Below are 20,550 nucleotides of genomic sequence, written 5' to 3'. Positions count from 1 at the left end.
GGGGGTTAATGACCGTGTCCCGGATATCCTTGGCAGCATTTTACGAAAAGGCCACGGCCTTGACATTTGGGTGTAGGCGTACACCCGGCATTATGTCCATATTTATAAAAGCATAGCCGTTGGTTACCCGCCACGGTGTTATATGCTGTGTGGTGTGTCTATTGATCTTTAACCCGGACTAGATCCGGGCTACCGGACGCATAAGGAACATGTAATTCGTTCACGAGATTATAATATTAAATAATTTTCCCAAGTTATAAAGAGTTTGTGCCTTGAGCATTTAAACCAATTTTATCAAACATTTTACAAAAGTGTCAGTTGAATGTATTTACCAGTGTAAACTGGCGTATTTTCCCCAAAAAGACTAAATGCAGGTACTAGGCGTAATTGGCTGGGATTTCTCCTTAGCATCATTAGAAGTCTCGCAAGCTTAAGATGCCTGAAGTCTGTTGAACAATACTTTTGTTATTTCTATTTGATCTCCTGTGGATTATTATTTCAACAATGGTGATACATTGATATTACACTTAAAGTTGAAATATATTATCTTTATGCTTCCGCTGTGCATTCATATAATTGTGTGGTTTGACTATATTGTTGCCAACTACGTCACGGTAATCCCCCACCGGGCCCACCGGTGATACACGTGGAAATCGGGGTGTGACATTACCCCTGCATCATTAATATTAACTAACCAAAACATTACATACCACATTAAGTCATTACATTACATAGATCTATTACTTAACATAAAGCCTACATGATTCTTGTCCAAAAGAGGCATTACAAAACACTAAATTGTCCAAACATAAGTCAAACATTCACCAACTAAGCACATCCTTCTCTGTTCCCCTTCCCTCTTGGTCTTCCTCTTTTAGCTGACAGTTTGCCCCCTCTTTGACTGTTGGGTTGGTTGTTCAGTTGATTTGTCAGCTGAGTTGACTGCTGTTGAGTTGACTGTTGAGTTGACTGCTGTGTTGACTGCTTGGAACCATTTACCCTACCATTAGTCACTGAATACCTTCTCACTGCCTCTTTGAAGGCATCCCTTGATGCAAACCTTGTTCCTACCTTCCAAATGAATTTCTTCTAGTTAGTGTGTTCAGTTATAGATAGAGCAGCCTCCTTATACTTCTTACCCCTGATATCATCGTCCTCACTTTCACCGGGTGTAAGAATGTCACCATCTGATTCCTCATAGCTACTGTACCCCTCTATATGTGCACCCACTGCATCATTAGTTTCATGCAACTTTCCCTCTGTTTCTTTCTCCTGTAAGCATTCGTCAAACAACTTTTTTTTGGCTTGACAATCAACATGAGTAGCCTTTCTAACTGCATCTTGTGACTGTCTCCATTCCAAGTCCTCTCTATCTGACTCAGAACCATTTACCTCTTCCAGAACCTCCTCCTCATCATGATCACTGCTTGGAACTAGGTCATCAATATCAGTATCATCATCCGACTCTCCTGATCCAACTGATTGTTTATATTCACTGTCATCACTATCATGACCATATTCATTGTCTATATCCACTGAAATCCTATCAGTTGACCTAGCAGGCTTTGTGGATTTGGCTTTTTGCTCATTGGGCCGGGGAGATGGGTTAGTGGGCCTGGAACAGGAGTGGGCTTCATATGCCAGTATTGGACCTGGTTGGATCAGGACTTCCATAAATGGTTCACTCCATGTCATAACCTTACTGGCCAAGTGCAACACATCTTTATCACTCTCAAAGTGATGAAGTCCCCCATCATCAGCATCCAACCCATACATATGAAATTTTCTAGAACTGTAAACACCGGATTCTATTGCATAATCTACAAGTTCAAAGTAAGAAATGTGGTCTACATCTACTCTAACAAGCTTTGAATCACCTCCTACATACTGTGGTTGACCAAATCCTACCTCAATGTGACCGCCAATCCATAGCATAACATCTATTGTTAAAGACATCTCAAAAAAATGAGTAATTTCAAGAACTCTTACCTTACGATGATGAGTGAAGGACTGATGATCGGCAGATTCGGGCTCCATTGATGATGATCGTGATGATGAGTGAAGGACTGAAGGTGATGACTGTGATTATGATGTAAGGTAGGATATATAAATGAGACATTACACCTCATCAGCCACATCAGCATGTACAATCAGCAAAATGGTGCCACATCAGACAAATGACTAACCAAGTTAGAGAATATTTAACTGAGTGGTGCCAGTGCAAACAAAAAGTCAAGTTGGGGGTGCCGGGTGTCAAAGTGTTAGTTGCAGGTGGCATCGGCCAAAAGCCGATAGTTGCGGGTGATAAAATCCAATAACCCAAATTTAATTAAGTTAGGATCAAAGAACATTTGTGTAATGCTTTTTTTTGTTTGTTAAAATCTATATAAGGTTAGGATCCGGTACAAATCAAATTAGCATATAAAGCCATGGCAGCAACCGTCACAAAAAGCAACAGCGCAAAACTACAAACCAAACATATACAAAGGGCAATTACACGAATCCCTTTAGCGCTTATTGTTTAAACTAGTTTTTAGTTTTTATTAGTTTGAGTAGAGTAGCCCTTACGAAAATAAAGAAAGATTTTGACCTAAACTCAAGTAAACGTGTATGAGATGTCGGAAACCCCATTTAACATTATCCCGCCCTCTTCTTCTTCTTCTTCTTCTTTGCAAGTAAACGTGTTGATGGGAGGTCTCCAAATTCATCATCATCATCAGCAGCAGCAGCAAATATTGATGAGCACCCCCATTGTTTCACTTCCATCATGTAATCTCAGAACCATTTCCATCCTCTCCACCTCTTTCCGTAAGTTTTGCACCAGTGCCCAAATCAAGGCGGTAAATAGGGTTTCTGCTGATGAACTCAAAGAGCAATGGTTAAATTCTCTCAATTGCTCCCCAACTTTACCTAAACAAAATCATGACAAGGAGATTGTATCGCCCCCATCACAGTGGGTTATCGGGATTGACCCTGATGTTTCTGGTGCATTGGCAGTCTTGAAACCATATGATTTTGCCTCTCCTGCTCAGGTATTTTTCATTCAACCATTATGTTTGTTAGTTATCATCCTACACAGGGGCTCCCCCTGGCCCTACCTCAGTCAGGATGTATGCCCATGACAGGGCCGAAATGGTCATACGAATGTGTTTGACCGACAAAGTAGACCATTATCATACGGGCTATATGATGTGACAAGCTCTTGTGTGCAGACTAGATTTGACTTCGGGTATGTTTGGCATGGAGTTTTTAGGAGCTTCTAGCTTTAACCTTTTAAGAAAAAGCTCCTACTCAATAATAAGTCTTGTTTGGTTGAAGGAGCTTGCTTTTAGGTTAGAAGCTTGAAGCTTTTGGTTGAACGCTCCTACTAGTAGCGTTTAGAAGGAGTTACAAGCTTTTAGGAAAAAATGACTATTTTAACCTCTAAAGATAATGAACTTTTTAATGCACAAACTTTTTAATTTTTTAGTTATGTCCAATTTGGTCATTTTATACATTTTATTAAAAGCTCCCGCTACTCCGCCAAAAACCAAATATATCTAAAAAGCTACAGCTACCAACTACAACTACTAGCTAACAGCTTCCAGCCACTAGCTACTTTTGCCAAACATACCCTTCATACGGTCCGTATGCTAGCTGGTGTACACTGTTGGAGGTGGTTGATGATATCCTAGCTTCTTGGTTGATTTCATAGAGTAATCAACTATTGATTCTTTTTCTATGCACCCCTACATAGTTCCATAACTGTTATAATCTTTGAAATTGCCAATAAAATCATAAACCGTTTTTGGTGATTTTGTTTTTGAATTCCATTAGTTATCTGTGTGTTCGGATTATTGTGACGTTATAAGCTCTTTGATGTTATGGTTGCTGCATTTAAGCATAGATGCCACAATCTGATTAATACGCGCAATTATCCTTGAATTTTTTTTTTTTTTTTTTTTTTGAAGTGTTTGGATGTGTGTTATTGTTTGTATGTTTCAGGTATACGATTCTCCTAACGTGAAAGTGTTGATAGGCAACCGTGTACGTCGTCGTATGGACACTAAGGCTATGGTCGAGTTACTTCGGAGTCTTAGTATTCCATATGGTATGTTACCGTCTCTCCTATCATAAAATGACTTATGATAATATTCATTAAATTTTGATTTTTTATATGTATATTTCTTTTCTGAAACCTATTTGTTAACAAATAGTCGTTAGTCATAACCCCCTCGAGTTCATATGATTTAAATGTAGATTTGTTGTGACTTGTTAACTTTGCATCAGGAACAACTGCATATATAGAACAATCACTTCCATACCCAGGAGACGGGAAACAGGTTAGGTTTTCTTTATTTATTGTGAGGTGGTGTTTGGATATGGGTTTTTTTAAACTGTTATTGTAATTTGAACTGAAGTTGAGTTTAGCGTTTGGATTCTGCATTTGTTTATGTGATTATTTCGGGTTTGTTATTCAGGGATGGTGGAGCGGTGGATTTAATTATGGGCTATGGATCGGGGTCCTCGTCGCATCCGGGGTTTCTGTTGTCCCAGTGCCATCTGTGCGATGGAAACAGGAATTTAAACTGTCCGGAAATGGCAAAACAAAGGTTTGTTAGCTGCTTTAAATATGGAAGAAATATTATATAATATTTAACTAAGATTGTTGTTCGCTACTAATTTGTGAAAAATATGGTGACAGGACGATAGCAGGGCGCTTGCATGCTCTCTATTTCCAACGTTAAGTTCATCGCTTAAGAGAAAAAAGGATCACGGTACTTGCACGGTTTGGGCTGAAATCGTTTTCTGATATCGAACTTTTTCCTTAAATTTCTTTGAAACATTTTAATATATGTTAAACATGGTTACAGTTTCCAAACCTACATTAATATACATCTAAACCTCTTTTAATGAGTCTTACTAACTTAATTATGGGTGACTTTCATCATGTTTGATCTGCTGTTTCTTTTTGATAAGTAGCATTTTTTAGTTACATAACCTGTCTGACCCATTAGAGATAAAGCATAACTTAAGGAGTAAATTACAAAAATCGTCATTTATGTATGTCACCTATTGCAAACTGTGTCCTTGTCTTCAATAATTACAGAAAACGTACTCGATGTTTGCAAACCATTGCAAGTTATGTTCTTTAGCTCCAACTCAGTTAATACTTTGTGGTTAAACCTGACCAAATGGACCCTACATGAGGGTATTTTTGTGGTTAGATCTGACCAAATGGACCCCACATACCCTCATGTGGGGTCCATTTAGTATTAACTGAGTTGGAGCTAAAGGACATAACTTGCATGGTTTGCAAACATCGAGTACGTTTTCTGTAATTATTGAAGATAAAGGACACAGTTTGCAATAAGTGACATACATAAATGACGATTTTTGTAATTTACTCCAACTTAAATCAACACATTTGTTTATAAATAAGTGGAACTTATCTCAAGATTTTCATGTGTCTTGGGTTGCAGGGCGAGCTGAGGCGTTGCTCATTGCTGCATATGGAAAAGGCATAAGATTAAACTCTGATTCTGAGTCATTAACGAGTATTAACACGGACAATAGCACATCGTGATGTTCATGCCTGTCTACAGCTTGGAAATGCATTTGACTAATGACATTAACAGAAGTTGGTTACTGACTGAATCCAGTTAAAGGATGTTATCTATTGAAGCCAATGCTATGTTAATGTGGCATGGGTAGAGTGTTGTATTTGGTGAAGTATTAGGATTGGCTGTATTTGGGATATTTTTTATGGATACCTTGATGACTCGTTAGGTCACATTTTTCTTGTATTTGTTTGTTGTAATTACGTGTCTTTAAAAATAAAAAGATTATTGAAAATACTGACTAAAATCATTAGACCTAAAACCCTGGTTGATCAAAATTTAAAATCTCTGGTCGGTGACAAATTAGTCACCTGAGATCCACTCGATGGCTGGGGACTCACCGCCAGGCAGCAGTGTCAGGGTGCTAGCCTGGGAAGGGAGAACCCTTTCGCAGTCGGGGGTACCGTGCAATTACCTTTTTTTTTTTTTTTTGAGAATCATAGTCGACCCAATCGATTTTGGGATTGATTTTTACAAAACCAATTGTTCAAACAGAAGCACCCAAATATTCAATTTTCGCATTAACACATTTCATTTTGGCATAAACAAAATAACATTCCTTCATAAAACACAGGATAAAACCAGTGTATTGTTCTAACTTTTCGATTACAAAATGAATTCGAATCTTGATTTAAAGTTGATTCTTACCGAATACTCCTCTGCTGGCAATGCCATGTTACGGTTTTGGTTTTGGTCTAAGGTTTTAGCAAATTACGCGTACTGTTAGTCATGACATTTTAGGCCTTAAAACTTTTTTGCAAAATGTCTATTACACCCCTTACAATTGTAAAAAACAACATATCATGGGTTTAAGAATTACATGACATTCGAATGTAGCTTCTAAAGAGTTATCTCATATATAACTCCCTCAAGATTCGAGATGACTGATCTACTCCCCTCAACTTCATTGATCTGCAGCCCATGCACAATAGCTTCTTTTGTAACCATCACATCCATCCTGCATCAAAAATTCCAGCATTCACTTTCAACAATACAAGCAAACTCTTATATTCTTCCCTTTTGGTAACCGACCCGTCGTTATATGGCCCATGAGATGGTCGTTTTAGTAAAAACACTTTTCACAAAAATATAAGCTAAGACGATTATAGCCTCGATTTCAAAACCAACACTTTGGATCAAGTTTTAGGACTACTATGTGTTTCACTATCCAACTTTTTGTATGGAAGACCTTAGCGATAAAGAGAACAAGAGCTCGTAACCGAAAAAGTGTGGCAATGACCAATTTCTTTTCTCAAGTCAAGTGGCAAACAAACAATTGGACTATTTAACGGAAAAAAGGATAGTGTCACGTGCTAAAATGTACAATTCCAATACTCATACTAGAATTTGTGTAGAAGGTTAAGAAGAGCGATATGCAAATTCAAAACACGGTTTTTGCATATAGCTTATTACTTGAGAGTTTATATTGATCTACCATAGCCATTTAAACGGCCAGGTCTTACAACTACTAGTAAAAAGATCTTCTGAATGCACAAAAGATGACCAAAAGAAAAACTATAGGCTTATGGACCAATTTTGAAATATTAAACCTAAATACTCAAGAGCGCAAGGTACAAAAAAAGTGCATGCCTGAAACAGAAGAGGGGCGATAATAAAAAAAATAGGAATAATGGATTTTAATAATCTCAACTATTGCCCGTTGGCTGGCAACGGTCCCAACTTTAAAAATTCCCACGGGTGGTCCCATCTTTTCACAAATTGGCCTTCAATAGACCCTGACTAGCAGAACCCTAACGTCGTTAATCTCCGGTCGCCGGAAAAACGTTTTTGGTCGGAAAAAGGTTCCTAAAGGTCCGATCTATGGTTAGTGGTTACAAACAGGTTTGGGACAAAAACAGGTTCCTAAAGGTCCGATCTATGGTTAGTGGTTACAAACAGGTTTGGGACAAATTGGCCAAAAAGAAGTTTTCCGGCGAAAAGGGAGTTTTTCCGGCGACCTTAATAATTGGAGCTTTTTACTAAAAAAGGTTCCTAATGGTGTGTAATAAGGTTTCAAAAAGGTTTCAGGCGAAAAGGTTGACTTTTCCGGCCAAAACGTTTTTCCGGAGACCGGAGACTAACGGCGTTAAGGTTCTGTTAGTCAGGGTCCATTGAAGGCCAATATGTGAAAAGATGAGACCGCCAGTGGGAATTTTTAAAGTTGGGACCGTTGCCGGCCAACGGACGATAATTGGGATTATTAAATCCATTATTCCAAAAAATTAACATACATATAATAGGTATTAAAAACTAACACTACTCTCCAAATACAATTAAAAGCCTAATATAATGAACAATAAAATCACCCAACTAATATCAATATTTTAAAATCATCTGATTAGACAAAAGCTACAATAATTTATTCTAGTTGATATTTTCTTCTTCCTTGATAATTCTTAAACACCCAAAACTAAGATAATAAAATAAATATACACAAAAAAAAAAAAAAAAATCCACGTAAACTAATGAATATTTATTTACAGGTAGCTGAGTTCTAACCTGAGACAACCCAAGAAGCTTTATGAACAAGTAGGTAGTTAAAGGCGCTAGGCCCAAAATGGGCACACACCCGGGACAACAAATACACACACACACGATAAGTATAGAAAAAGAATAACATAATACGATTTACAAAGATGATAAAAATTATCCTAATTTTCTTATAAATCAAAGTCCAAAAAATAAACAATAATCTATATTGTGTTTTTTGTATTACCTTGGTAACCTCACGCATAAGTGCTTTTTTAAGCAATGGCTGGTGACAACGACCAAACATATTACACAACAGTTGGAACTATTTCTGTAATATCTCAAAAGTTGGAACAAAAACCAAAACATGACCAAATCCCACGGATCATTCGGGAGTACAAGATGGCAACTTCTATATTATAAAACTATGTTGAAAAAACATAGCTTGAAGAACGAGTTACTTACATTTTTGAACGAGAAACGTAAGCCAATATGAATCGGCATCTCTCTTTTCCTTGTAGACAGAGAAGCTGTTTCACCGTGTCGAAGAGTGGAGGAACGCTATTTTGCTGAAAGCTTACAAATTGTCAAGGAAAAATTTATTTGGATGTAGGTGATGTACACCGGCAAATTTAACTCAAAGACTCTGCACTTATATCGGTACTGTTAATGAATCCATGCTAGTTCATACTAACTTTTAACCTACCTAACTGAAATACGACAAAACATGAAAGTAAGATTGTCCCCTATTTACTGCTTCTTGTCTTTTAAACAGTCACCGGTATAAGATTAGGTGTATGCATGCTTGCACCCAAGGTTTAAAAAAACGGAAACGAGTTTCGAGGCGTTTTCCCTTCGCCTCACGCATAAGCCTCGAGGCGAACCGAGGCGTAAGCCCGAGGCGGAGTTAAAAAATAAAAATAAATATAAATATTACATATCTTATAAAAATAGTAATACTAACTAAATTCATCATCAAATTCATCAAAATAATAAAAAAACACACATAAAAAAGCCATAAATTGCTTGAAATTGACACAAAAACTCAAAAACATCAAAAACAAATATCAAAAACCCCTGAGGCGCACATACAGTATAAACCCCCTGAGGCACGCCTCAGAATCGTTTTTTGACCGTTTCGCGCCTCGAAGCGCACGCCTCAACCGTTTTTTGAAACCATGCATGCACCCGGAAAAGAGATCTCTTAAATGATAAAATGAATAGGATATAGATGTCAGCTCCAAGAATGAGATCAAATCCCTCCGGATGCTTCTGTAGAATATGGTCTAGCTGATCAGAGTTTCCCCATTCTAGTTTCTCTGCACTTAGGGCTGTTGACAACAAATTCAATGTTAGACAGCGAGTACCGATATTACTCTTAACCTAGTTATCTTACCAGCACATGAATTAGAATCCTCAGAAGATTTGTGAAGCTCTATGTTTTTGTTCAAGATCTGAAAAGGAAAATTATGAAAATAGTTACAGCCCAGAAGAAACAAGACTGATAATAAAATCTTGCAATCATGCCTTGAGGACTTCGTCATTATGGTCGGTAAGCACCACCTTATGGCAAAATCTGCTGCAAAGTATACCAGTAACACCTGCATATATACAAGAACAAAGTGGGACTATTGCTATTTCATATTTTACAAACAATAATACGTAGATAGCAGGCACAATACAATATAAAAACTTGTTGTTATTTGGAAAAGAAACGATGTAAATAAGTCAGGTGCTATGTAGTTAATATCCCGATATATCAGTGATATATCGGTTATCGGTCCCCTGCCGAGATAGCGATACAAAATATTGGTCAGAATATCGGTACCGATAATATCAGGGATATTTTCCGATATTTGATCGATAAATCCCCGATTTTCCCGTTATCAGTACCATTCTTCTTATTTCTACCGTTCATTTTTCTTCTTATTGCTGCAATTAGTGTTTTAAGTCTTAATTGTTAGTTGTTACTGTTAAATGTTAGTGTTTTAAGTCTTAGTCAGTTCTTACTTGTTACAATTGTTAATTAGATTGCTATATATATAAATTTAGCATGATATTTAAATTACCGATATCCTATCGATATCCCACCGCGATAACCGGTATCTCAAATATCGGTCCTTGACCGATATCCGATATTTTATCGTATTAACTACTTAGGTCAGGTGAACCAAATGCCTTGATATAACAAAATAGTATAGAATTGCAGATAGAAATCAATGAAGGTAACTAACTAACTAACTAACTAACTAACCTACACCAGATCCTAATTCAAGAGCAGAAGAGCCTTGCAGAAGCTCCACATTGTTGGAAATGTATTGATTCAAGAGTCTTGCACCAGGCCATACCAGCTGCCCCGTTAAATCAAAATCCGCTGAGCGTATAACAGTCAGATTCTACATTGCATCGGTTAAGCTAAAATCAGGAAAAAAGAAATCGAAGTTACTGGAAGCTGATTGGAGACAGAGAAGATGAAGAACGTGAGAGCCAAATGTAAAGGTAGCCAGCTCATAACTGCACATTATTATTATTAGCATACGAATAAGATAAACGAATCAATTGTCGTTTACGAGTGACAGATAGAGAGAGATTGATGGATACTTGTTATCTATGAAGAAGGATTCACCCAAGCAAACTGTATCATCATCATCACTCTCGATTGCGTCTGGTTTAAGCAATTCGTTTTCAGACATGGTGAAGGTCTTGCGATTCCAGGCTTCTTGTGAATAAACGACCTCTCCGTTGATTTTACCGATGAGAAAACATAAACCCTAAACATTGGTGGGTAAATTACACTTTTCGTGCCTACGTTTTGTATCAGGTTACAATATATAACCTTTAACTTTAATAATTACAGTTATAAGCTTTTTTTCTAATAGCATTACACCTTAGGTCATTCATCACTAACCCAGTTACTTTTAAATGTTAAGTCATATCACATGCAGTGAGTGCACTTTATTTCTTTTCTTTTCTTTTTTTGACATGTGAACTTCACAACAGACGGCTAATTCTCACTCACAAGACGCAGGCCCGCCACCACTCATTACAAGGACTATGTTGTCTTAACTGGACCCACGTCTGGTCGAGAGGGTCGTTACGTTGTCCCCAGGAAAATTTCCAGCCTCCTGTCACATGACAGGAGTTGCACCCTCCACAAGAGCCGACCCTCTGGAGTAAATGCACTGTAGTAGAAAACTCAGGTAGGATCAACGGTCGAACCTGAGTCCTTCCCCATCATTTCCAATGCATCAACCAGCTGGGCTGGAATCATTTACACTTTATTTCTTTTCACACCTTTAATTTAAGACAAACTGTAAAAATACAACAAAATGAATTGCGTTGAGGTTGAAAGCTCTTCCTCTAGCAGCTTGTTGTTGTTCCTGGTTTAGTTGAGGGCATTGAGGACGGAGATGCGTTGTGTCACCACATTTGTAGCAGGCTCGAGCTGGTTTAACGTTTTCAAGAGCTGGTTGAGCTTGTTGGGCTTGCGATGTAGGGTTATTACGACAATAAGCGGTGTTATGGCCAAAACGGTTGCAAATGGTACAATGGCGACAGTTAACGTTGGTAGGGTGATGATAGTTGCAAGTGGTACACTTGGGATGAATCGAGTGTATGGCTTTCGATCGTAGCAGGGTTTGGGTTAACAGCTGGTACAATCGCGTTGCAACCAGGGTTCTGATGCTTTCGCTTCTTTCCCTTGTTGCCACTCGATTGTTGGGTGATTTGATTGGCTGGCTTGGAAGAAACGGGAGTTGCAGCTTGTTTATCGCGAATGCGATTGTTGTTTAAGGAAGCTGCAATGTAACACCTCGAAATTTTGTGTCCAATAATGTGTTAACACGTGTCATGAGTTTACACGTGGCATTAAATATTAAATAAAGGACTAAAGTTGACAAACCTTGAAAGTATGTAAATTCGAGGGTTATAAATGTCAACGAAGGGTAAATATACTGTATAGTAACCCTAAATGATGCTCGTACCTTCAAACGAATAAATCATGGATCGTACGGAGCGAAACGCGGGAGAAAGTGAGAGATTACAAGCTACAGGGGTTAATTGTGTCAACATGTTTAATTTATACCTCTGAATGACCCTTTGACGAACCCAAGGCTTTGTAACAGTAAAATACACTCACTAGAATATACTATATAAATTTTCGCGAAGTTCTGTTTTAAAACGAGAAAGTTATGATCAAATTCGTACGAGAGGGGTTAAAAGCGTCAACAATAAAAGTTAAGGCTTTTCGGATAGTAATTAAACTAACCGGGGACTTAACAATGCGGGTAAAAGTCACGAGGCCCTTAATTGTAAATAATCGAGGGCCAAATCGCAAAGTTACCCCTTCAAAACCGAAAGGTCAGGTTAATCATTACAAAAGATTTGAAAATCTTTGAAAACAGGCCTCAGGCGGGCCGCGTGGACGAATTAAGCAAGCCAATGCGGGCCGCGCGCCAGTTGAAGATATGATTTCTGACATTAGGATTCATGCGGCCCGCGTCCATGTTGCATGATCCTAATGTGGGCCGTGTACGAGTCCCAGATGCAGAAACTTTGGACAGATTCAATGATTAAGCTTGTGAACGAACTTGTGAGCATTAATTGAAGCATGGGCGCCCTCTACATGACCCCTAGCACCCAGGGCCACCTGCTGATCATCCATGACTCAATGTAGGGTGAGTTGTAATGATCCTTAGCTCAATATTTCACTATAAAAGCCAATGCATTGTGCACAATTGAATCACACCTCAAACCTGCATTCCAATTCACTTCTGGAGCTCTCAAGCACTCTTCTAACATCCTTAGTCGTGCACCAAGCTTCTGTAAGTATGCCAACCCTTTTATGGCTTAGTTTTTGCTTAGTTTAGCTTAAAAGTCAATCTGTCGTAATTAACGATTGACTTTGCGATAAATCACAAATGGTCCAGTGGTTTGTCAAATCAAAGATAGTTATATGTTGGCAATCATGCGGGCTTTAAACCCCTAAAAGGGCTCCCTCTGATTCCCACTCTAACTAGTCCAAATGTCGAGTCAAACGTGCTTAGAAAAAGTCAACAGAAATGCCATTTTGCGATTTCTTGCATAATCGGTAATGTAGATGATATGTAACCTGTTTAAACACTCATAAAACATGATAATAAGTATATTAACTAGTCTAAGCTTGTTTGGTCTGACCATTTACTGTTTTGACCCAGTTCGGAGCCGAAAGTCGCAAAAGCTTTGACTTTTGCTTTAACTTCAGTTCTGACCCGTTAAAGTTCGATATAGATATGCCTTACGACTCTCTTAGGACCAGGTTACATGATGGTATAACCCTCTGTGACTGGTTCGTTGTTTGCCCGAGTCGTTTACACATTTCCGTTAAATGCTTAAAAGTTGACGTAACGCCCTTTTTGATTTAAAACAAGAATTTAGGACATATGAAAGAATCATAACCTTAGTTACTGATTTCTAAGCATGTCCCTAAAAATTTCATGTCAATCCGAGTCCAGAATAGGAGTTATGCTAAGTAGCGCAAATTACGGAAACTTTAGTAATTTAATAGCGCAATTTGCATAACGCCTATCTAAACCCGGATTTCGACACCAAACTTTTACTCACTGATGTAAAATAATATTTTGGGATTTTTAAAGATTTTTAATTATTTTTAACCCGCTCATAACCTGCGGTTATGGCAACGGTTCGGTAAATACCGAATATACCCTTCTCGGCCATAACTTGAGTTCTACAAGGTCTTTTGACCCGATTCCAGTTGCTACTGATTTTAAATAATAAATAAAGTATTTTAGACTTTATAAACTGTTCGGGAAACTCAGATTTCCTGTAGAACTCAGAAACCTCTTTTATAATCGTTAAAAAGACCAAAATACCCATACGGGGCATAATATGAACTTAAACTCGTTACGGGCATTATGGAAGGTATCCTACTGATACCACAACCTCTTTAAAGCATATTGACTTAGGAAACCAGTGTAGGACTCTTACGGTTACCCGTTACGCCTTTTGCGCGCACGGTTCGGCTTATGTAACTAGTTTACATAAACTAGCCAAAACGGGTCAAACCATATTGTTTTGACCCCAAATTACAGAGTGTGATTATTATACCCCTATAAAACAAGTCTTCAAACTTGTTGGGTCAAAAATCACATTCCATTCCCGGTTTTCGCCTTTCACGCGATTAAACCGTATCTATCCTTTGAAACTGACCGGTCTAAGCTACGGCAAATATAAAGACCCGTTAGGATTCTAATAGGTTATTTTAAAACCTTCGTTCCAAATTAGGGGACCAGTAAAAGTAGCTGCAATTTATTTCGATTAAGGATTAATACTTTCAAAGGTAAATACTTTTAACTTATTTTCCGTTTTACGGGCTTGGGTTACGGTATTTAAAATATCGCTTGGTCGGGCAATTGACCCCAACTCATTAGTAGTTGGGTATTATCAATGTGACCCGTTTAAAAACTTGTTTTGTTGGCTTTACGCCTTTGGGAGCTTAATGACCATGTCCCGGATATCCATGGCATCATTTTACGAAATGGCCACTACCTCGACATCCGGGTGTAGGCGTACACCCGGCATTGTGTCTATATTAATTAAAGGTATAACCGTTGGTTTTCCCGCCACGGCTTTATGCTTTGTGGCGTGTCTATTAACCTTTAACCCGACACGACTCGGGCGACCGAACGCATAGCAAACATGTAATTCTTTACAAGATTTGATTATAAATTATCCCAATTTATAAAGAGTTTGTGCCTTGTGCATTTAAACCAATTTTATTAAACATTTTACAAAAGTGTCAGTTGAATGTATTTACCAGTGTAAACTGACGTATTTTCCCAAAAAGACTAAATGCAGGTACTATGCGTAATTGGCTGGGATTTCTCCTTAGCATCATTAGAAGTCTCGCAAGCTTAAGATGCCTGAAGTCTGTTGAACAATACTTTATTATTATTATTGATCCCATGTGGATTTTATTTCAACAATGGTGATACTTTGATATTACACTTAACGTTGAAATATATTTATCTTTATGCTTCCGCTGTGCATTCATATATTGTGTGGTTTGACTATATTGTTGCCAACTACGTCACGGTAATCCCCCACCGGACCCACCGGTGAGACACGTGGAAATCGGGGTGTGACAGGTTGGTATTAGAGCCAACACTGAGTGAATTAAACACTAGCCTTTGTGTTTAATCTCAGTTACACAATTGCACATACTTGAGTCTAGACAAGAACATAGGACAAATTCGAATTGTTATTCCAGTTTGTCTTTTTATTGTTTATTGTTATTTAAAGTTTTGAAAGCAGGAATATGCCACCTGCAATCAGACGAGGAAGAGGAGGAAGAGGCAGAGGAACGATCATTACTCACAATGATCACGAGGCTGGACCATCGAACATGCGAGCTCCTTCCAGTACAAGAAGTGAGGAACCACAGAGACGAAGAAGAAACCTCTTTGAACCTGCGAGACATTCTACCTCACATAGCTCAACACCCTCATACCGTCATTCATTTGGACCAGATTCGGAAAATAATCCCAATAACCCTCAACCATCCTTTATACCTCTCCAGCGATCTGCTTTGCACCGTTCTTATGGCGATCCTTCACCTTTCTTCATAGGACAATTTAACCCGGCGGATTATGTCCAAGAGCCAATAGGGTATAACCCTTTAGGACCAGAGGATCACTTTTCTGAAGACAATGCAGTGGATATGGACGAGGATACAGATCCCGTCGAGCCTGCAAGGGGTACTCCCAACCATCCACTCGAGATTTCTGATGGGTCATCCTTTCATGGGACACCCTATCAAGGTCCGGACAGCTACCAGGCGAGGTTTGACCAATGTAATTGGTACTTCACACCATCTCATCATTTCTCGCCTCACGACCAACAGCAACAACAGGATCCTTCTGAGGATTCTCGGTTTGTGGCCGTTACGCCACCGCCACTGGTTCAACCAGTAATTCCAGATCCGCCAAGGCGTAGAAGATCAGGTGCACGGATGTCTACCCGAGGAGGGGAATTTCATTTCAGCACCCCTCGCAACTCGAGTGCTAGTCACTTTCCGTCAGTACCTGAAGAAGAACCACAATTAGGGGAACCTTCTGGTCACCCTGCAGAGGTGAATTCTGCACCAGTTGCACCACCTCCGCCACCATTCGGATATGACAATCCGATACCAGCGTACGGCGCTTCCACGGCGTACAATCCGTTTGAGCAGCCGACTCACACGCACTACAACTATAACTATGATGCCGATCCATATGTGGTAGCGGCAAATTATAATGCCCTCCACGGAACCTCTTGGAGACCAGATTACTCAGCTCATGGGTATCCAATACCTCCTAGACCTCCGGTTCAGCAACCGTCGCAGCAGCCACGTTTTTCTCCACCGGAGCAAGAAGAAATACTCCACCGTTTAAACCGTGTGGAACGAGACTTCGAACAAGAACGAAAGAGTAATCGTGGATTTCTCAAGGGCCTAGCAAACCTACTAAAAGGGAGGAAGAAACGAGATCATTAGTCTCCTTACGTATTGTTGTATTTACAATTTAGTCCCTGCGTGGACATTTATTGTATTTCAGTCCCTACGTGGACTTATCTTTTAGTCCCTGCGAGGACATCTATCTTGTATTGGTCCATGCGTGGACTTGTTTTTCTATAAACCTCTGTGTAGGTATTTAATTATTTAAAAAGTCCCATTTAGGGCAGCGTGTAATCATATTTAAAATTTATGGAATGTTATGTTATGAATTTCAATTTTGTTATTATATATGAAATAAATCAAAAATCATTCCTTTTAAATTTAAATCTGCCTAAATAAAGAATCTTAAGAGTGAAACCTAGCCAGGTGTCTTTATAAAGATCCGGCCAAGATGGTAAGACCTGATTAAAAGATTCAGATTCCAAGTTAACCTCTGTAATCATGTTAACATTCATGGCAGATGTGATTCGTTAAAATCGCACGCGTCATTCTTGTATAAGAATCCTTCTAAGGATTTCAAAGCCCAAATTAATGATTTATAAATCATGGTTTAAATCATCAATGAAGATGATCATTTATTAAACATCCATTAGTGATGTAGAGCCTACGGGCCAAACTTGTTAAACATCCATTAGTGATGTAGTGCCTACGGGCCAAACTTATAAAACATCCATTAGTGGTGTAGTGCCTACGGGCCATAATTATTGTCATATAAGACAAAAGGCAGTGGTAGTCTATGACTCCCTGTCAGAAAAGGTAAAAGGACTACGGTTCAAACCTTCATGCCTTGATTCTCTGTAATCCCGGCTAATCTTATAAAAACGTCCTCGTGACTAGGCTTTTATGCCAATAACAATATTGTTTGTAATTAGGATAAGTATTTTCAAATCCTAAATAAAAAGTGAGTAACAAATTAACCAGATATGGTCTCTGTTTACCATGGTTAATGAATTGCCATAAAAGACAATTCCATAATAAACTCCTAAATAAAATTTTTCGTTATCTTCTGTAGCAGATTCAAGTTACCATGGCTGATCCAAGTGGGGAGAATAGTCATTCGAAGGAAGACGAATACGATAACGCCCAGGTTCATTTGACGGGCGCAGAATTGAAAGCTCTTGTCGACAATGCTGTTAAGACAGCCCTGGATCGACAATACGAGGAGTATACTGAATCCCGGAGCAGAACCATATCCAAACCACACTCAAAGCCGAAAACCCACTCAAAATCTCACAGCAAACCACCGTCTAAGCCCAAAAAGGACGATGATAATCACTCATCTAATGAAAACAGTGTCCGTCCAGAAAGAGTGTATACTGATGCATCTCGTGCCAGGGGCTGTACCTACAAGTATTTTGTATCTTGTAAACCCCGAGATTTCACCGGGGAGAAGGGCGCGGTAGATTGTATGACATGGATAGACGAGATGGACACCGTGGTGGACATCAGTGGCTGTGCAGAGAGGGACGTAGTAAAGTATGTGTCACAATCATTCAAGGGCGAGGCCCTGGCTTGGTGGAGGTCTCTGGTTCAGGCCTCGGGGAAGTCTGTTTTATACAACATGACATGGGAGGAATTCATTTCTCTCATCAAGGAGAATTACTGCCCTCAACATGAGGTTGAAAAGATCGAGTCTGACTTTCTATCGTTGGTTATGACGAACCTTGACTGTCAAGCTTACCTCACGAGCTTCAACACGATGTCCCGTTTGGTTCCGTATCTGGTAACCCCGGAGCCAAAGAGAATAGCTCGTTTTATCGGTGGTTTAGCCCCCGAGATAAAGGCAAGCGTAAAGGCCTCTCGGCCAGCGACCTTTAGATCTGTAGCTGACATTTCTTTGTCCCTCACTCTGGATGCGGTCCGACAAAGATCGTTGAGGAACAAAGAAGCTGAAAAGAGAAAGCGTGAAGATGATACTTCACGGAGGTCGGGCAAGAAGCACCGTGGAAACGGTGATAACAAGAGAGGTTCGGAGTCAAGAAAGGATGGGCAACAGTCTGGTGAGAAGCCCAAGTGCAAGAATTGCAAGAGACATCACTATGGAAAGTGTAGACTCGAATCGAACTCGCAGATTCAGTCGAAGTCGTATGCTTGCGGGTTATGCAAATCCAAGGACCACAAGACCGTGGATTGCAAAAAGATAAAGGATGCAACCTGCTACGGCTGCAACGAGAAAGGGCACATTAAAAGCAACTGCCCTAAATATGCCAAGAAGCCTGAAGAAGCCAAGAAGACCAATGCAAGAGTCTTCAGGATGGAGGCGAAAGAAGCAGTGCTGGATGATAACGTGATCACAGGTACTTTTCTCGTAAATGATATCTTTGCAAGAGTACTTTTTGATTCGGGCGCTGATAAGTCTTCCGTAGATCATAAATTTTGCAAATTGCTAAATATGCCTGTTAAAACCTTAAATGTGAACTACGAGGTAGAGCTAGCAGATGGCACCATAGAAACCGTCTCCACTGTGTTAGATGGATGTGAGATATCCATTAAGAACCACTCTTTTCCCCTATCTCTACTTCCCTTTAAATTGGCCGGTTTTGACCTAGTATTGGGTATGGACTGGTTATCTCACAACCAGGCCCAAATCGTCTGCAACAGAAAGCAAGTGGTGATAAAGACTCCGTCTGGTGAATCGCTTACCATTCGGGGAGATACCCAGTACGGATTGCCTGAGCACGTGACTATGCTCAAGGCTTCAAGGTGTCTAAAGAAGGGTTGTGTCATCTACATGGCACAAGTGATTATTGATGAGCCTAAACCGAAGATAGAAGACATTCCCGTCATTTCGGAATATCCAGAAGTTTTCCCTGAGGATCTACCTGGTCTGCCGCCAGATAGGCAAGTGGAATTCAGGATTGATATCATCCCTGGAGCAGCACCTATTGCTAGAGCACCTTACATGCTAGCACCAACCGAAATGAAGGAGTTGAGGACCCAGCTGGATGAACTGCTAGCTAAGGGTTTCATCAAACCTAGTTCGTTTCCCTGGGGAGCACCTGTTCTGTTTGTCAAGAAGAAGGACGGATCGATGCGTCTGTGCATCGATTATCATGAGCTTAATAAGGTCACGATAAAGAATAGATATCCCTTGCCGAGGATCGACGATTTGTTCGATCAGTTACAAGGGGCAAGTTATTTCTCGAAGATTGACTTGAGGTCAGGCTACCATCAACTGAAAGTCAGAGATGAAGACGTACATAAAACCGCATTTAGGACTCGTTACGGTCACTACGAGTTCCTAGTGATGCCTTTTGGGCTCACAAATGCACCGGCTGCGTTCATGGATCTCATGAATCGCGTTTGCAAGCCGTACTTAGACAAATTCGTCATCGTTTTCATCGACAACATTCTTATCTACTCTAAGAACGAGCTAACCATGAGAAACACCTTCGTTGTATTCTCAAACTCCTGCATCATGAGAAACTCTATGCCAAATTCTCTAAGTGCGAATTCTGGCTTCGAGAAGTCCAATTTGTAGGACATGTTGTCAGCGAGCGTGGTATCCAAGTGGATCCCGCTAAGGTTGAAGCTGTCATGAATTGGCAAGAGCCAAAGACACCTACAGAGATTCGTAGTTTCCTGGGGTTAGCAGGATATTATAGGCGTTTCATTGAAAATTTTTCAAGGATTGCTGCGCCCTTAACTTCCCTCACCAAGAAGAAAGTAAAGTTCGTTTGGGGCCCTAAGCAGCAAGAGTCCTTTGATATTCTGAAGCAAAAGCTGAGCAACGCCCCTGTGCTGACTTTACTTGAAGGTACCGAAGAGTTCGTAGTTTACTGCGACGCATCACACACCGGCATGGGATGTGTGCTCATGCAGAAAGGCAAGGTTATTGCCTATGCTTCGAGACAGTTAAAGGTGCACGAGAAGAATTACACCACCCATGACTTGGAGCTGGGTGCCGTTGTGTTCGCACTAAAGCTGTGGAGGCATTATCTGTATGGTATCAAATTTGTGATCTATTCTGATCATAAGAGCCTTCAACAT

At 39.7% G+C, this 20,550-nt stretch overlaps 2 protein-coding genes across 2 annotated transcripts; one reads left to right on the top strand and one right to left on the bottom strand.

Annotated features, from left to right (window-relative positions):
• Window positions 1-2,550: 2,550 nt before the first annotated feature.
• LOC110895773 (Holliday junction resolvase MOC1, chloroplastic) lies at window positions 2,551-5,837 on the top strand. Its single transcript, XM_022143128.2, has 6 exons — window positions 2,551-3,032; window positions 3,985-4,090; window positions 4,270-4,322; window positions 4,461-4,592; window positions 4,685-4,757; window positions 5,463-5,837. Exons 1-6 carry the CDS (start codon window positions 2,616-2,618, stop codon window positions 5,564-5,566), a joined length of 885 nt encoding a protein of 294 aa, XP_021998820.1. The 5' UTR covers window positions 2,551-2,615; the 3' UTR covers window positions 5,567-5,837.
• Window positions 5,838-6,166: 329 nt separating this feature from the next.
• LOC110895772 (protein N-lysine methyltransferase METTL21A) lies at window positions 6,167-10,829 on the bottom strand. The gene is made up of 8 exons (XM_022143126.2): window positions 10,671-10,829; window positions 10,516-10,583; window positions 10,324-10,443; window positions 9,597-9,670; window positions 9,466-9,523; window positions 9,299-9,400; window positions 8,535-8,646; window positions 6,167-6,558 (listed from the first exon to the last, which is right to left on the bottom strand). Exons 1-8 carry the CDS (start codon window positions 10,760-10,762, stop codon window positions 6,441-6,443), a joined length of 744 nt encoding a protein of 247 aa, XP_021998818.1. The 5' UTR covers window positions 10,763-10,829; the 3' UTR covers window positions 6,167-6,440.
• Between the last annotated feature and the right edge of the window lie 9,721 nt (window positions 10,830-20,550).

The sequence above is a fragment of the Helianthus annuus genome, chromosome 12 (assembly GCF_002127325.2).
Source record: "Helianthus annuus cultivar XRQ/B chromosome 12, HanXRQr2.0-SUNRISE, whole genome shotgun sequence".
Classification (NCBI taxonomy): domain Eukaryota; kingdom Viridiplantae; phylum Streptophyta; class Magnoliopsida; order Asterales; family Asteraceae; genus Helianthus; species Helianthus annuus.
The sequence above is the reverse complement of the archived record's forward strand: the minus strand, read 5'-3'. Positions and strand labels throughout refer to the sequence as shown.

Excerpts from the sequence above, each read along its gene's own strand:
- LOC110895773 (XM_022143128.2), top strand. The coding sequence starts at position 2,616 with ATGTCGGAAACCCCATTTAACATTATCCCGCCCTCTTCTTCTTCTTCT. Across the intron at positions 3,033-3,984 it reads ATTTTGCCTCTCCTGCTCAG|GTATACGATTCTCCTAACGT; the intron begins GTATTTTTCATT and ends TGTATGTTTCAG. Across the intron at positions 4,323-4,460 it reads ACCCAGGAGACGGGAAACAG|GGATGGTGGAGCGGTGGATT; the intron begins GTTAGGTTTTCT and ends TTTGTTATTCAG.
- LOC110895772 (XM_022143126.2), bottom strand. The coding sequence starts at position 10,762 with ATGTCTGAAAACGAATTGCTTAAACCAGACGCAATCGAGAGTGATGAT. Across the intron at positions 10,584-10,670 it reads TCCTTCTTCATAGATAACAA|TTATGAGCTGGCTACCTTTA; the intron begins GTATCCATCAAT and ends AATAATGTGCAG. Across the intron at positions 9,524-9,596 it reads ATAATGACGAAGTCCTCAAG|ATCTTGAACAAAAACATAGA; the intron begins GCATGATTGCAA and ends TTTCCTTTTCAG.